This window comes from Malus sylvestris, chromosome 6, assembly GCF_916048215.2.
Source record: "Malus sylvestris chromosome 6, drMalSylv7.2, whole genome shotgun sequence".
Lineage (NCBI taxonomy): Eukaryota > Viridiplantae > Streptophyta > Magnoliopsida > Rosales > Rosaceae > Malus > Malus sylvestris.
In genome coordinates, this window is record NC_062265.1 from 6,592,245 (window position 1) to 6,611,118 (window position 18,874).

At 41.8% G+C, this 18,874-nt stretch overlaps 1 protein-coding gene across 1 annotated transcript; it reads left to right on the top strand.

Annotated features, from left to right (window-relative positions):
• Positions 1–182: 182 nt before the first annotated feature.
• Positions 183–18,390, top strand: LOC126625412 (uncharacterized). Its single transcript, XM_050294512.1, has 3 exons — positions 183–1,353; positions 1,440–1,739; positions 18,326–18,390. Exons 1-3 carry the CDS (start codon positions 363–365, stop codon positions 18,388–18,390), a joined length of 1,356 nt encoding a protein of 451 aa, XP_050150469.1. The 5' UTR covers positions 183–362.
• The last annotated feature ends 484 nt before the right edge of the window (positions 18,391–18,874 follow it).

Below are 18,874 nucleotides of genomic sequence, written 5' to 3' on the forward strand. Positions count from 1 at the left end.
GCTTTGGAGGTGAAGCTTTTCGGGTGAAGCTTTTTTTGGGTGAAGCTTTGTGGGTGAAGCTTTTTTGGGTGAAGCTTTGTGGGTGAAGCTTTTGAGGTGAAGCTTTGTGGGTGAAGCTTTGGAGGTGAAACTTTTCGGGTGAAGCTTTTTTGGATGAAGCTGTTTTTTTTTTTTTTTTTTTTTTTTTTGGCGCTTGACACGGTCTTCATTTGCTTGTTTTGTAGTGACTGTGGAAGACGGATTGCTTTCTGATTGAGAAGGGTTCCGGCATCGCTTTGCACCATCTTCATGTGGGTAATATAGGAACTTCCTTATGTTTTGATCATGCATGTAGTGATAGAATTTGTTTCTTCTTATTGTAGATGTCAGAGCCTGGAAGTTCTAGTGATGAGGGCTCTTCTAGCTTTAGCTCTAAGTCTGAGTCTGCAATGTCGGAGTCTTCAGGGTCTTTGTTAGAGTCCGGTACTAGAGAAACATTGGATGATCTTCCCAACCGTCAAACTTTAGCTATTGCTAGTTCTTCCTCCATGGCGTTGGGTGAGGGGGTTGTTTTTGATGCCATACCCATAGTTCGCTCTGAGTTCACAGCAGACCATCTAAAGAATAACTTGTTAGATAATGAGAAGCAGGTTGAGGCGCTAAGGCAGTCATGTAATATCCCTCGTAGTGTAGGGATACGTTTGGTACATGATGAAGAATGGCCTTCTGAGCCTCCCCAGGGTCATGTTATGTTCTACACCCAGATATTACTGACTTTAGGGGTGAGACTACCTTTACATCCGTGGTTGCAAAAGATGTTATCTTTGATCGGATATGCACCTGGGCAACTCAATCCTGGTTTCTGGGATACTTTGATTGGATTTTATATCATTTGGATGGAGTGTGGGTTGTGTGAGCCTTCCTTCCATCAGTGGCGTTACTGTTACAAGATGCGCCCAGCAAAATCATGCACTGGTTATGCCGAGTGTGCATGTCGGAGTGAGAGAGAGCGTATTGTGTATGGTAAGAAAAAGGCATACTACACATGGAAAAACCGTTGGTGCTTTCTGTATAATGATTGGGAGTATGATAAGGGTGTCACGCCTGAGCGACGTGTGCTTACTCACTTCCAGACTGTAGGTTGTAACGTATCAACCGTTCGTACTATTTGCTATTTGTTGTGGTCTTTTCTTGCTTCTAACACTTTGCTTCATGTAGTGACGCGGGGCACCATCCAACTGTTTGGGCAGGAGCTATCTGACATAGAGAAGGTGTTGAGGGTGCCCAAAGAGGATAGACACTTAAGCAAGCTACGACCCTTATTTCGTCGGTACGGTTTTCAACCCTTAGTTTCCGAGAGCCAGGGACGATCGAGTAAGTTGTATCCTTCATGTAAACTTAGCTCAATTCCTTACTTTATTTGGAAAGTTGTATTTCTTATTTTGATTTTCCTTATGCAGTGGAGAAGGTAAGCAAGAAAACAGGGACTAGCACCCATAAAAGGAAAGCACCAGTGTTAGTTCCTTCGGAAGACATCCTACCGCATAAGAAAATTCATAAGTTCCGAGGGGAACCATCCGTTAGACCTAAGTCCCAAGATGGGGTCCTTAAGGGGCCTGCCTTTAGGAAGACTGGAGTCGAGACCGTTGATAATGCTACTGCCGTAGTTGCAGGAGAAAGGAGCCGACTGTTGCCTCATCCTCTTACTATGGAGCACACTGTCCAGGAAAGTGATCCTGGTTCCCGCCATGAGGGGAAAGGCAAGGAAAGAGCTGGCAGTGTCCCGTGGAAGGACTTGAGGGTTGCCACGCGGCCAAAGGATTTTGGGGATATCAACAATTGCTTGGCAGGGCGTCGATTCGCCTTCGATGAGCTCGGAGAGCCCTTAGCTAAGGATGAATCGGATTGCGACCGGATGTTGATGCTGTCTTCATATGTGAGTGTTACTTTGTCATTTCCTTACTTTTTCCTCTTTATTATCATTATTTAGGTAGTGATGATCGTCTTGCCATGCAGGTCATGGCCGAGTATCACGACAGACTGCAAGAGGTTGAGCGGTACAAGGCAAAACTGAAGGAGAATAAGCAGCTTGTGGACGAGGCCCAAAGGAATAAGGGACTTTTGACTCAGGCTCTCCAACTGAAGGATGAAACCATGGAGAGCTTGAAAAGGCGAAATGGTGAGAACCTAAGGCTTAAGAAATTGTTTGAGGCAACTAAAAAACAGTTGGAGGTGGCTACCTTGGAAGTATCCAAGGTTAGGGGAGAATTGGATGGTGCCTTAGTTGAGATTTCTGAACTGGAGAAGAGCATTCCAACTGAAAGGGAGGCTGCTGTGCAAGAATACTTAAGTTCTTCGACCTTTCATCTTGCTATTAAACCCTACTGTGCTCAAGAAGCTCGCTTTGAAAAAAGGAAATGGATGGCCGTCCTTGATCGTTATGATGATGGGAGCATTCTTCGAAAATACCACGAAGATATAGATGAGCATCATCGAAAGGGCGAGACATTTGTCCTTGCTGTTGATCCTAGCAGCGAAGATGAGTCTGATAATGAAGGTAGTGCTGATGCACAGACTCAGCATGGTGAAGAGGATCTTGGGGATGCAGAGGATGATGGTAGGACGCGGAATGATACTGCCAGGGGTTCGGCTTCAGATGAGAATGAATAGCAGTGTCTTTACTATCTGCATGTATTCTGGATGTAGTAGTCTGATGTGTGTATAACATGTGCCCATGTTATAAGCTTGAGAGTTTTGGATTTTAGGTGTTTATGAGTGTTTGCACTATTATTAATGCATGTTTGGCTATGTATGAATAGATCTATTGTTTGGATATAAGCCATTGTTTGGTTGTTCCTTTCTTTGTATAGTCTTGTCGACACATACTTAGATTTTGTTTCGTGTTGGATATATCTGCTTTGAGGTTTCAACACTTGAGTGTTCCCTTGCTAGGAATGTAAAAGAGTGAGGGCTGAGTTGGCTAAATTACCTCTTTATTGAATTCATTGCCAAATGGCCTTCATTACATAGGATGCCGAACGGCTATAGCTCAACACTTGTACATCGTGAGTCTATTTGTAGTAGTACTTCAAGTGATCAGCGTTCCATGGATGGCCAAGGGTCTTGCCATCGGAGCTTCTAAGTGTGTAAGAGCCAGGGCGACTGATGCCAATGACTTCATACGGTCCATCCCAGTTTGGACTAAGTGTGCCTTCACTCGGGACTCTGTCGCAGAGTAATCTTTTCTTTAAGACCCAGTCTCCTATTTTGAAAGAACGAAGCTTGACCCTAGAGTCATAATAGTTGGAGATGCGCTGCTTGTAGGCGACATTCCTCAAGTGAGCTTGGTTTCTGTGTTCCTCGACTAAATCCAAGTTGAGGGTGAGTTGTTTGTCATTTTCACTTTGAATGTAGTTCTGGACTCGGAATGTTGCTTGCTCGAGCTCAACAGGGACAACCGCCTCTGTGCCAAAGGCAAGTGAGAATGGAGTTTCTCCTGTTGAAGTCCGATATGAAGTGCGATATGACCAAAGAACTTGGGGTACAAATTCTGGCCAACAGCCTTTAGCTTTGTCCAAGCTGGTTTTCAAAGTGCGCTTGATTATTTTGTTGATGGCTTCAACTTGTCCATTAGACTGGGGATGAGCTGGAGAGGCAAAGCATAAGTTGATGTTGAACTTAGAGCAGAACAACCTGAACTTCTTGTTGTCAAACTGTCGCCCATTGTCAGTGACTATCGCATTGGGAATGCCGAATCTACAAAGGATGTTCTTCCACACAAAGTCTTCTATCTTTGCCTCAGTAATGGTTGCCAAGGGTTCTACTTCGGCCCACTTTGTGAAGTAGTCCACTGCAACGACTGCGTAACAGACTTTGCCCTTCCCTGCCGGCATTGGGCCGATCAAATCAAGTCCCCACTGGGCGAAGGGCCAAGGGCTGATCATAGGAGTAAGAGGCTCTGGAGGGGAATGAGGAATAGTTGCATATCGTTGACATTTGTCACATGAGCGGGATACTTTGATGGCATCCTGGTGGAGTGTTGGCCAGTAATATCCTTGGCGAAAAGTCTTGTGTGCTAGGGACCGAGATCCAGCATGATCTCCACAGACTCCCTCATGTATTTCCCGAAGGACGATTTCCGCCTCGGCAGGCGTAAGACACCTTAAGTATGGCAGGCTAAAACCTCGCTTATAGAGTTGATCATTGATGATCATGTAGCGGGTAGACTTGTATCGAATTTGCTTAGCCTGGACTTTATCATTTGGGAGGGTGCCATGAGCAAGGAAATTATAGATCGGGGTGATCCAACTATCCCCCTGTTGTAAGTTGCATACTTCTGCGGCCATGGTGCTTGGTGTTGCCAACAGTTCGACATGAATTTTTCTTCCAATCTTGTCTTCCACAGCTGAGGCGAGGCGAGCCAGGGCGTCTGCATGACTGTTTGCCGCTCGAGGAACTTGGGTGATCTGGTAGTGGAAGTGCTTGAGCAAAAGTTGTGTTTGCGCAAGATATGCTGCCATGGAGCTGTCCTTAGCATCAAAGTTGTTGGTAACCTGGTTGACCACTAATTGGGAGTCACTGAAAATATCAATTTGTTTAACCCCGAGGTGTTTGGCCAAACGTAATCCTGCCAGAAGGGCTTCATACTCGGCCTCATTGTTTGATGCCTTGAATTTGAAACGAAGAGCATACTCCATTGCTACCTTGTCGGGCGTAGTCAAGACTAGTCCCGCTCCACAGCCCTGTTGGTTGGATGAGCCATCAACATACAGACTCCAAGCTGAGGTCGTTGATTCTACCTTCTGAGCTTCCGGGGGTAATGAAGCCACTGCTTCAGGTGTAGAAGCAATGTCAACCGGATATGTGAAGTCGGCAATGAAATCTGCTACTGCTTGACCTTTTTCGGCTGGTTTTGGTTGGTAGGAGATGTCAAACTCACCCAATGCTATCGCCCATTTGATCATTCGCCCAGACGTGTCAGGACTCTGGAGTATCTGTCGAAGAGGGTGATTGGTAAGCACGATGATGGCGTGTGCTTGGAAATAAGGGCGAAGTTTCCGAGCAGACATGACCAATGCTAGAGCTAATTTCTCAATGTTGGAGTATCGTGTCTCCGCATCTTGTAGGGCTTTGCTAGCGTAGTAGACAGGTCGCTCAATATTCCCATCCTTTCGAATGAGAACGGAACTTACGGCTGAAGCTGATACCGATAGGTAGATAATGAGAATGTCTCCTACCTCGGGCTTGGAGAGTAGAGGGGCTTTACTCATGTACTCCTTGAGGTTTTTGAATGCCTCGGCACATTCATCAGTCCATGTAATGTACTTCCTACTTCCCTTAAGTGCTTTAAAAAAGGGAGCACATTTGTCTGTGGCCTTAGAAATGAACCTGGTTAAGGCTGCCACCTTGCCAGTAAGGCTCTGGATGTCCTTTGAAGTTACCGGTTCCTTCATGTCGAGGATTGCTTTGATCTTCTCGGGATTAGCTTCAATGCCTCGTTGGCTAATCATGAAACCTAAGAATTTGCCAGAGCCTACGCCGAAGGCACATTTGTTGGGGTTTAACCTCATTCGATACCTCTTCAAAATAGTGAAAGTTTCAGATAGGTTGGTGATGTGTTGGTCAGCATGTTTGCTCTTGACTAACATATCATCAACGTAAACTTCCATGCTCTTCCCAATCTGCTCGGCGAACATTGAGTTGACTAGTCTCTGATAAGTCGCTCCTGCATTCTTTAGGCCGAAAGGCATGACTTTATAGCAGTATAGTCCTCTGTCGGTAGTGAAGGCTGTGTGTTCTTGATCCGAAGGGTTCATGAGGATTTGGTTGTATCCTGAGTAAGCATCCATGAAGCTCAGGAGTTCACACCCGGCCGTAGAGTCTATAAGTCTGTCAATAAGAGGAAGAGGGAAGCTATCTTTCGGACACCCTTTGTTTAGGTCGGTGTAGTCAACACACATTCTCCACAAGACCTTTTGAAGCAAAAGACTTTCTTTGGTCGGATTTTTCTTAACAAGGACCACATTTGCTACCCATGTCGGGTAATTGACTTCGCGGACAAAGCCTATGCCTTTGAGTTTTTCAACTTCTGCTTTCATTGCCTCGTATCGTTCAGCGTCATAAGATCTTCGCTTCTGTCTCACCGGCTTGATCTTGGGGTCAATACTCAAACGATGACAGATGACATCGGGAGAGATGCCTGACATGTCCTCGTATGACCAGGCGAAGACTTCAGTGTTCTCTTTCAAAAAAGATATCAATGCTAACCGAAGGGGTGGTGACAATGTGGTGCCAATCTTCACCATGCGATCTGGATAATCTCTTGAGATAGGTACCTTCTCCAACTCTTCAGCAGGTTGGGCTTGCTGGGTGAAAGAGTCATCTCGAGGATCATCGGGTTGATTGTTGCTATCAGGAAGATCCAAGTTCGCTTCATCTAGGCTGGTCTTTGTGACTTGGTCATGTACAGACAGGGTTTCCTTGGGTCCGGGCAAGTGTTGTTGCTTAACTGAAGTGTTGTAACATGATCGTGCACTAAGCTGATCTCCTCTGATGTAGCCGTTGCCATGGGGGGTTGGAAATTTCATCAACAGCATATGCGTGGATACCATAGCCTTGAGATCATTGATGCCTGTGCGCCCAAAGATGACATTGTATGCCGTTGGGCAGTCAACCACTAGGAAGTTAGTGGTAATGGTAGCCGTGTAAGGGCCTGTACCAATAGTAAAGGGTAAATGTATGCTCCCTAAGGGTTGCACGATATCACCGGAGAAGCTTATCAGAGGAGAAATCGAGCGATCGAGCAAGTGTTCAGCTACACTGAGCGCCCTGAAAGCTTCGGCAAACATGATATTGACCGAAGCCCCTGTGTCTACGAGGATTCGTCGAACATCAAAGTTGGCTATGTGAGCCTCCACGATCAATGGGTCGTTATGAGGGTAGATGATGCCTCTTTCTTCCTCAGGGTAGAAACATATCGGATCCCAGTTAGGTTTTTGATACTTCCCTCCCCTGATGTCTTCCACGTGAAACACTTGGTGACCAGGCCTCAGACTTCGTTCACTGTTTTTCATGGCCCTATTGGAAGATTCAGATATGGGTGTGCCGCCGCTTATGGAATATATGACATTCACCTGGCGTTGGTTACGGTTATCCCTTTGAGGGTGAAGAAGGAATTGATCAATTTTTCCTTCTCGTGCCAAAGCTTCAATACGATCACGGAGGATGATACATTTCTCGCTATCATGGCCGTTATGCTCATGGTAGCAACAAAACGTGCCCGCGTTATTCGGGGGCGTGTAATCTGGGTGCCTCGGCTTTGGTTTTGGTATCAGGTGAGCTATGCTGGGGTAAATGGCCGCGCATGTGGCATTCAAGGGCGTGTATGTCTCATACCTTGGGGTAGGGGGTATCTTGACGCGGGTTTGACCCACTGCATTGACTGCCTGGGGGCGAGCGTTATTGTGGCGATACCCTTGGTTATCGGGATAGTGTCCCTTACTCTTTTTACTGAAAGGAGAGTGGTGAGGATGGAAATCCTTCCTCTTGCCTTGAAATTGATATGTCTGTTGATTCGGTGAAGCATTATGCAAGGCATGGGGAGGTGCCACTGCTGTTTGGGAAGTCGAGGTCTTCTCATTTAGGTGAGTCTGGCTTCCACCTCCCACTTGTTGATAAAGGATGGTTGTAGGGGGTTTCCCCTGATATGTCTTTGCCTCGGCGGAGGCATGGTTATAAGCCTGCGCCATCACCTCAGAGTAAGTCTTCCAAGTATTGGCATTGATCATGTATTTAAAGAAACAATCACGTAGGCCTGCCGTGAAGGCTTTGAGGGCAGTCTTGTCATCTGCCTCGGCACACCGGGAGTATTCATGGCTGAAGCGGCCAGCATACATACGTAATGACTCGTCTGGCTTCTGGCGGATAGTGTACAAGTCATCTGCAGAGTGCAAGCGATCGGTTTGGAAAATGTGTTGGGAAACAAATAGTTTCCTCAATTCCTCAAATGAGTCTACCGTCTCAGGTGTAAGACGACAATACCAATTTAGAGCTCCACCAGAGAGGGTGGAGGGGAAGAGAAGACATCGCTCTTCGTCGGTGTGCATCCGGTATGCCATGGTGGACTCAAAGAGGTTAAGGTGCTCAATCGGGTCCTCTTTTCCAGTATAAAGTTGCAAGCCAAGCTTTTGCTTTGTCTTTGCTTGAAGGGGGGTGTTGAGGATCCTCCTTGTAAGAGGGCCAGGCCTGGGTTGGTTCCAGTCAGGTATTTCAGCCTGACGTTCAGCCTTCAACTTGTTTACTTCCTCAAGAAGTTGTAGGACAATGGGGTCCTGAGCGGAGTTATGTGTCACTGGAGCTTTCTTTCGTAAATCTCCATCTCCTCTTGGAATTAGGAAGGTTTGATCAAGGGCATGTGCTTTTTCCCTGGACTCGCTGTACTGGCTTCCAGGGTATGTCTGTCGGAACACCTCTGAGTCCCCTGTACCCTCATGTCTCTCTGGGACTTGTTGCCCCTTCCCCAAATTGGTGGCCGACTTGGGCCGTGGCAGGGGACCGAGTCTCTCAGAAATCCTTGGGTCATTAATCTTTGAGCTTATATGGATGGAATTCTCTCGACGTTGCTTCAGGAAATCCCGACAATCGCGAAAGACGGCTTTCGATCCTTCTGCCCCTTCAGTAAAGAGGTGTCTCCCTCCACTTCTCATGGTTCGGGTCGAAGCAACTGGGTTAAGAGAAGCCTCATGTTGATTATCAAGTCGAGGGGTAATCTGTTCCCTATCAGGGATATCTATGTCGAATGCATGTGACCCTCCCTGTTGGAGGGCACCCAGTTGATGGTTGACTTCCACGGGGGCAACAAGCTCGCGTGTCTGAGCTTGCCTAGCTTCGTGGAGTGTCTCGAAGAGCTTCTCATATTGCTCCTGGAGGACCTCATTCCTTATTGCTATCTTGTTGTTCTGAGCTTCCAACTCATCGACTTTAGCTTGAAGAAGAACTCGTTTTCCTTCCTTCTTTCGTTGTTTCGCACTATGTGCAAGGGGGGTGTCATTCTGTGTGCTGTGGCTTCCTTCGCTTCCCATGTTGGAGAGGGATGCCTGGTCAAAAGAAAGTGTACGAATGATAGAAACCAGCTTGACACAGCTGAAGAGAGTAGGAATAAGTGTCGCTTCCCACAGACGGCGCCAAATGTTGATGCACAAAATCAGCGAAGACTTTGGTACAACAGAAAGTGTCAGGTTTTGTGACCTTCGCTTGGTTGCTTCGGTCACTAGTGAGGATAAGTACGTAAATGAATAGAGACAGAGAAGCAAACACAGGATGTACGTGGTTCACCCAGATTGGCTACGTCCACGGAGTAGAGGAGTTCTTATTAGTAGTGAAGGGCTTACACAAGTACAAAGGATCAAGCTCTTAATTTAGTGAGTTCTTGTGAATGATTTAACACAAAATGGCATTAGGCCATATTGTGGGGGAATGACCCCTATTTATAGAAAAACTTGTAGCTTTGTCACATTGACATGTGTCATGTTATGATTGGTTCTTGATGTTGACACGTGCTGCGCTCTGATTGGCTTCTAATCTTGACACGTGTCGAGTAGTGATTGGCCTCCTGGTCGGAGGGGAACTCTTCTGGGTCCTTGACAGTATAGCGTTGGCCGATGCTCGGTAGTTTCGGGATTGGTCAAGTATGGTACAAACACGTTATAACCGCAAGTAATACCCATAACCGATGGATACCCGTTATAACCGTGGGTAATACCCATAACCACCCATTTAAATTTCATGGATAAACGGTTATACCCATAACCGTTTGTTTATCTAAACGGTTATCCATAACCGTAACCATGAACTTTAAATAGGCAGATATCCGTGGTTACCAAAACTCATGGGTATTTTGCCTATCCCTAGTCTCTAGTCACTAGTCTGTGGTCCCAAGTCCTAACACTGGTAATGAAACAAATGCTACAAACTCTCCATTTTGCTTAAAATTATGGGCAGCACAAAAGTTCTTGACATCAAAATATACATATATCTTTGGTTTTGAAATTTTTTTTATGCTTGCGCGTGAGGTGTTTTCAAGTACCGAGGGATTAAGGTCAAGTTCTCAACAAAATGTTAGACAGTAATGATTACAAAAGCCCTCCATGACCATTATTGAGAGGGATATGCCAATCCCTAATCTTTTTTTTTTTTGTCAAACAAAGTTACTTTCATTTGAAAAAAAAAATAAGTACAAGGACAAGAGAGATCCAAAGGCATCCCACAATTTAAATACAAGCAAAACAACAGAAAAAAAAGAAAAACAAAAACAATAAAAAGGCCCAAAAAGAGCAGCTAAACAGCACCATACAAAGTAAAGGGCTCAAGAAAAAAGGTGAGTTACAACCCAAATGAGGGGAGAGGAAGGAAAAATAAATACCAGAAAGTAGTAAATATATGTGAAAAACGTCATATAAGGGGCATGAAGCCCAAATCTGAGACAAGCTCAGAGGATAAGTGGTGATGAAAGCGAAAGCAGGGGCATGAAACCCAAAACTGAGACAAGCTTAGAGGGTGATTGAGACTAAGGTCAAAGAAAACTGAGATAACACTTGGAAGAGAACCAAAATAAAAGAAGAAGAAGAGAAGGAAGAAAGGAGGAGAAGAAAAGGGGGTTGCCTCCGGCACCCAAGCCAAAGGCTAGGGCCGATGGCTTCTGCTTGTTCCTCTGTTTGTGTTTTCAACCAGAGAGAGAGGTGTTTTTTCTCTGCAGTCGTACTGATCTTCTGTTTATGCAAATCCGTACTTAAAAGGTGTCATTTACAAATCTCTATTGTATGTCTTTATAATGATCAAGAAGTGGATTTTTTAATTCATCCTATCAATTTTTTGTTATCCATTCTTCGGATCCTATCCGGATCCTCTTTGTGGGGATATGGAGGATCAATTAATTGTGTTTGTTTATTGAACATTGTGCAGTTATTTTTCGTTAAGTACTGTTTATATTTAATTTTAAATAAAAAATTTAAAATAATTTCTTATCACAGAATTACGATGAACGAACCTAATTAATTGATCATTCGGATCCCCTAAAAGAGGATTCGGCTAGGATCGTAATCCCCATTACTCACCACCTTGTTCTCAATTCCTCAAAACTTCGCAATACTTTAGAACAACAACAATAACATGTACAATCTTTTGTGATGCCTGTCGGAATTTAGGTGTGCCCTTATACAAATTAAAAAAGAGGATGCCTTTTATGGGGGGCCTAGTAGCCAGGGTTTTTGGCTTCACATTCACAGATAAAAAAATAGATAAATAATAATCATTTGTTAAGCATTATCGTATGATAACAATTAAGCATTCTAGTATCAATGATTTCCTTCACGTAAATATTTAGTATCATCATCATCACGTATTTGGTTTTCATAATTTTCTTGCACAATTTCTTGTAAGATCACTCACGGGTCGTTTGATAACCATTTATTTCAGTTTTCAATTTAAAAAATGAAAATAGTTACCAAACATATTTTCATTTTTTGAATGAAATAAAAAATTAAGGATAAATTACATTTTCATACCTCAGGTTTGGAGCATATTTCAATTCCTTACAACATCTTCAAAACATTTCACTTTCATACCTTAAGTACTATTTTATTTCAAAATAATACATCTGTTATATTTTCCATCCATGGATCTGTTAAATGCTGACGTGGCTGTCACATATATGTCACGTGGCTGCCAAATGTCTACCACGTGACTAATAAAAATATTTTTTAATTTTTTTTTTAAAATCTTGATTTTTTTTCTTTTTCTTTTTCTTCTTCTTCTTCTTCTGGGTTGCAAGGGGTTCGGGTTCCTTTTTTTTTTTCTTCTTCTTCTTCCTCCTTCTTCTTCTTCTTCCTCCTTCTCTTCTTCTTCTCTTCTTCTTCCTCCTTCTCCTCCTCCTTCTTCTTCTCTTCTTCTTCTTCCTCCTTCTTCTTCTGGGTTGCAGGGGGTTCCATCCTTTTTTTTTTTTCTCTTCTTCTTCTTCTTCTCCCCAGCGATCCACATCCCTGAAGAACCCAAAAACCTGCAAGAAGAAGAAGAAGAAGAAAAAAAAGGGGGACCCGAACCCCCCACAACCCAGAAGAAGAAGAAGGAGGAAGAAGAAGAAAAAAAAAAAGAGGAACCCCCTGCAACCTAGAAGAAGGAGAAGAAGAAAAAAAAAGGGAACTCCCTGCAACCCAGAAGAAGAAGAAGACGAAGAAGAAAAAGAAGAAGAAGAAGGAAGAAGGAGGAAGAAGAAGAAGAAAAAAAAATTCAGGTTTAAAAAAAAAAAATTATTTTATTTGCCACGTGGCAGACATTTGGCTGCAACGTGTCATATATGTGGCAGCCACGTCAGCATTTAACAGATTCATAGATGGAAAATGTAACGGATATATTATTTTGAATAAAATAGTACTTAAGGTATGAAAATGAAATGTTGATGTTGTAAGGAATTGAAATAGATCCCAAACCTGAGGTATGAAAATGTAATTTACCCAAAAATTAAAACTAAAAGCTAACAACAAAATAGCTATCAAATGACTGTTTAAAAAATTCATAATCATCTACAATAATCCATGAATTTTGAGGTCATAAGCTAGATGTGGTCATAAACCTTCCATTTAAAAAATTACGGTTCCTCATGACCAAAAAAAGCAAAATTATGGTTCCCATGATGCAGTAACGAAAAAACAACCTATGTCGATTTAGAAAGCTCCAACTCAGACATAACCATCAATCTCTATCATGCATATGCTGGAGATACAGAAAATCATTCATATTTAAATAATTTGGACAATAAGCATACGTATAAATGTGTGTGACAAAAACCTCCAACTCATTATTCTACATTTTCTTATCATTTAAGCTAATTCCAAACACAATTCGAAGAAGGTTTTAACATTATATGCTTATTGTGAATTAAGGAAAGTGTTAGTTACATAATTAAAATATGCCTTTTTTTTTTCCATCAAAACTAACAAAAATTACCTCATCTATAAAAAAGTGGCCATTAATCTTTATAAACATTTTTTTTTCTTGGTGAAAAATCTTTTCTACTTTACTTGTGAATTTTGCTTCTGCTTTTTCGCTAGTCTACAAAAACAATGGAACCTCTTGGTAATACCATATACTGAATATAAAAGATAAAGCCTAAATTTCATTTTTTTTATTGTGTTTGTACCATACTTGACCAATTTTAAAACTACCAAGCACCAGTCAACTTCATACCTTCAAGGACCCATTGAGGGGTTCATGTTGAGGCACAATTGCTGAAGCACAAGAGTTTCCCTCCAATCAAGAGGTCAATCATAGCACGATACATGTCAACATCAGAATAAAGCTCATAGAGTCCCACATCGACCGCGGAGCGAAGCTGGAGACTCTCCTCAACTATAAAAGAAGACAATTCTCCTACAATTAAGCCTGAATGTCATTACTGTACTTAAACTAGTCATTAGAACCCACTAATGATAATTATGCTTAAACTTGTGTATTTGTGTAACCCTTCACTATTAATGAGAACTCTTCTATTTCGTGTACGTAGCCAAATTTAGGTTGAACCACGTACATCTTATGTTTGCTTTCCTATCTCTATCATTTTACATATTATCCTCACCAGGTGATCGGAGCAACTGAGCGAAGGTAACAAACTTAACACTTTACGTTGTTCCAAAGTCTAAATGATTTTGTGCATCAACATTCAGCGCCGTTTGTAGGAAACGAAACTTATTCCTACTCTCACCAGCTTTGTCAAGATGATTTCCTTTGTTCGTACACTCTCATTTGACTAGACATCCCTCTCCAACATGGGGAGGGAAGGAAGCCGCATCACACATAACGACACTCCCCTTGTGCCTAGTGTGAGGCAACGAAGGAAGGAACAAAAGAAGTTTACTCTTCAAGCTAAAGACGAAGAGCTGGAGGCTCAGAATAACAAGATATCAATGAAGAATGAAATTCTCCAGGAGTAGTATGAGAAGTTCTTCAAGATTCTCCACGAGGCTAGGCATACTCAATCACACGAGCCCATTGCCCCTGTAGACATCAACCATTACCTAGGTGCCCCCCAACACGGGGGGTCATCGGTCTTCAACATGGATATTCTTAATGAGGAGTGAATTGCTCATTAATGTGTTGATCAACCTGAGATTTCTCTCAATCAAGCTGCTTCGACCCGAAGCAGGAGAAGTAGAAGGATGCACCTCCTTGCAGAAAGAGTGGAAGAAGGATCGAAGGCTATTTATAGTGATTGTAGAGACTTCCTGAGGCAATGTCGAGAAAACTCCATCCACATAAGCTCAAAGATCAATGACCCAAGGGTTTTCCAAAGACTCGGTCCTCTACCACGACCCAGGCTAACAACTAATCCAGGGAAGGAGCGACAAGTCTTGGATGAACATGATGGTGTAGGGGAAACTCGGAGGGCTACCAATAGGCACGCCTTAGAATCCAGTACGGTGAATCCAAGGAAAGATCACTTGCCCTTGATCAAACTTCCCTATTTCCAAGAGGTGATGGAAACTTATGAAGGAAGGCTTCAGTAGTACATGACTCCACTCAGGACCTTTTTGTTTTACAGCTCATTGAGGAAGTAAACAAGTTGAAGGTTGAACGTCAAGCCAAGATACCTGACTGGAATTAACATTGGCTCGACCCCCTTACAAGGAGGATCATTGACACACCTCTCCAAGCAAAGACAAAGCAAAAGCTTGGCTTACAATCGTATACTGGGAGGGAAGATCCAATTGAGCATATCCACGTCTTCGAATCTACCATGGCATACCGAAGGCACAATGATGAGGAACGATGTCTCATATTCCCCTCAACTTTTTCTGGTAGAGCTCTCAATTAGTATTGTCGTTTTCAACCTAATACTGTGGATTCTTTTGCTGAACGAAGAAGAATCTTCGTGGCTCAACACATCTTTCAAGCTGATCGCTTACACTCGGCTTTGAGTTATACACTATTCATAAAAAATCAGACGAGTCATTGCGTGAATATGTCGGTCATTTCAGCCACGAGTACTCTCATTGCATTGAGGTAGATGATAAAACAACACTTAGGGCCTTCACCATAGGCATGCGTGAATGTTTCTTCAAGTACATGATCATTTGACACTTGGAAGACTTACTCTGAGGTGATGAAGCAAGTTTACAATCATGCATTTGTCGAGGCAATGACATACCAAGGAAACCCTCATATGGTTAACCCCTATCAACAAGTGGAGTGGAAGTCAAGTTCTACCAAGTAAGGAGGTTTTGGCTATTCAGACACTCATTACATCATTTCCTGCCTTATTAAGCCACTCGCTAAGTTACTAAACGTATTCATCTTTTGGTAAGAGGAAGAATTTTTATTCTTAGCAAGCTTATTACAACATGAGGGATCAAATGTTCTTATAAAGACAACCAAGAATGAACGTACCTTCAACTATTATGACTATAGGGTCAAGCCTCGTTCATTCAAAGTGGGGGGACTAGATGCTGAAGGAAATACTATTATAAGAAGGCATACACATTACAAATGTTTTAACCCTCAACCGTTTAAGATCTTTTGTAACACAAGCCATACGACAAATATTTTAATGAAGAGGGAATTCATACAACTTCTTCTGAGTCTTTTACATTCCTAACACTAGAACACTTGGTCTACATTAACCTACCTCTACACTGTAACTTAAAGTTTCAACATGAGTACTTTGACACAAAGTAAGTGAAACTAAGTGTTACAACCAATATGGTTCACATATCCAAAGCATGGATTCCTTCATGCATAAGCATCACTCATGTCAATTAACATAAACATCATACATTTCAACACATTCATACATAAACCACTTAAGCTTCGAAGGGGTTTCAACATACTTTGTGTCATTCGGCACTTGCTACAATGTGCCTCGGCACTTTGCCCTTACTCTTATCACCAACCAGGTGATGAAGGGACTCACATTTGTATCACCAACCAAGTGATGAAGGGTATAACCTGTACTCTAATATCCTTTGGCAACTTGCCACTCTTGCCACTAACCAGGTGACGAAGGTGAGGTGATGAAGAAACTCACCTTCGTATCAATGACCAAGTGATGAAGAATGTACTCTAATATCCTTCAACAACTTGCCACTCTTGCCACCAACCAGGTGATGAAGGAACTCGTCTTCTATTACCAACCAAGTGATAAAGGGTATAACCCGTACTCTAATATCCTTCTGTAACTTGCTACTCTTGCCACCAACAAGGTGATGAAGGAACTCACCCTTGTATCATTAGCAAGGTGATGAAAAGTACAACTAGTACTATTAATAAACATTTTTGCCTCGGCAACTCACCATTCTTCCCACCAACTAAGTGAGGACCAGTACAACTTGTAAATGTGAACTCTTTGCATTCACAAATAATTAAAAACCCTCAAGCCTTACAATTCAAAAAGGGAGATAAGCAAGCTTAACTCAACCCAAATAAGGGAGTACTTATGCCCAACAAGGGTTATAGTCACCAACAATGTCTTATTACGAGCCAACAAAGGCACAAGGTCTTATTACGAGCCAACAAAGGCTTCAGTGCATGGCACACAAAGATCAAGCTCTTCAGCCCTCTTGCATCTGTTCCAGACATTTCCCCTCTGTAATAATGCAAATGCTACAACTCGTAGAAAGTTTCGCACACTTTTGATGAAGACTGTGCGAAGCAAAATCAATTTATATGGTTCCTCTGAACCTTCAACTACTACAATATTGGTTTGCCTCGCACACTCTTGCTCAAGAGTGTGGAAGCAAAATCCATATATGTGGTCTCTGCCACATTTTCTTGTCCCTAGTAAAAAAAAGGACAAAAAAAAAAACTGTCCAAAAAAAATCCGAAATTAACTAATGAATAATTATCGAAATAATTACTAATTATTTAATTAATAATTTACTAATTATTAATTAAGTAATTAATTAATTATTAATTATGACATGTGGGAAAAGCCAACAAAGCTTCAACACATAGGAGGCAACTACAAATGTCAAAAGCTTCTTACACTCTTGAACAAGATAATGTGAAGCAAAATCAATTTATGGTGCCCAAGAAATAGCTTCAACTATTCAAGCTATGTGCCTAAGCAAAAAGCTTCACCTACAAAGCTTCAACCAAAAGTTGTACCTACCAAGCTTCAACAAAAAAGCTTCAACGAAAAAGTTTCACCTATTAAGTTTCAACCAAAAAGCTTTACCTACAAAACTTCAACCAAAAAGCTTCACCTATAAAGCTTCAACCAAAAGCTTCTCCTACAAAGCTTCAATCAAAAGCTTGCTTCACCTACAAAGCTTCAACCCAAAAGCTTCACCTACAAAGCTTCAATCAAAAGCTTCACCTACAAAGCTTCAACCACTCAAGCTATGCGCCTAAAGGAAAAAACTTCAACACTACATGTAAAACGCATCACACACTCTTGATCACGATAGTGTGAAGCAAAATCAATTTATGGGGTCATATGGTTAGCTTCAACCATTCAAGCTATGTGCCCAAAGGGAAAAGTTTCAACCATTCAAGGTATGTACACAAAGGAAAAGGCTTCAACCACATTTTCTTTTCTCACCAAAAAGAAAGAAGGAATTGGGCTTAACAAACAAACAAACAAACAAACAATATATATATATATATATATATATATATATATATATATATATATATATATATAAACACACACACATACTTGGGCTACAACCCAAAACAATAACAGTAAAGCATTTTTCCAGTTAGTTGGGTTGGCTACAACCCAAAAAAAAAAAGAGGAGGTAATTTTTGAAGTCTTTTTTCTTTAATGACTCAAGGATATCAGGCCACCTCTTTCAGCTATCCTCTTCGCTTGGAAACTTAGGGGACTCCCACTATATACTAATACACTTCGGTACTCAGAAGTTTCGTGATTACTCAATGATTTAGATTTTTCAAGTCCCTAACAAAGAAACTTTCCTCACTCAGGAACTTTGGAGAAAACTGTTTGTACCATACTTGACCAATCCCGAAACCACCAAGCACCTGTCAACTTCAGACCTTCAAGGACCCATTGAGGGGTTCATGATGAGGCACCCCTATCGAAACATTAGAATAAAGCTCCTAGAGCCCCACATCGACCGCGAAGCGAAGTTGGAGACTCTCCTCAACTATAAAAGAAGACCATTGTCCTACAATTAAGCCCGAATGTCATTATTGTACTTAAACTAGTCATTAGAACCCACTAATGATGATTATGCTTAAACTTATATATTTGTGTAGCCCTTCACTATTAATGAGAACCACGTACATCTTGTGTTTGCTTCCCTATCTCTATCCCTTTACATATTATCCTCATCAGGTGATCGGAGCAACCAAGTGAATGTCACAAACTTGACACTTTACATTGTTCCAGAGTATCGTTGATTTTGTGCATCAACATATAGATTAGTTAAAAAATAAAAAATAAAAAATTCACAAATAAAATTATATTATTTTAGAATTCTTTTGTAATCTTAAATTTTCACATTCAAAAATAGTGTGACCTTTTTTTTTTTAATCAACTTTGATTAAACCCACCATAGCATCATTACAAAATAGTTGGAGAGCATAATATACTTTTTATGAGAAAAAGGATTTTATATTAATGAGAAAATTGTACCAATAGTTCTTCAATTTTAATCCAATTAGAGCAATAGTCCTTTAACTTAAAAGTTATGACCATTTGTCCATTAACTTATCAAAACGTGCAGTTATGGTTCTTTTCGCCAACTCTGCCAACTTCTATCAAAATGAGTCATGCTGAAATGACCATTGCTACAATTGGGTTAAAGTTGACGCACTATTGTTACAATTTTCTCATTTGGGTTTCTATATTTGCCCATTGATTCAACCTCACGTGCATGACACG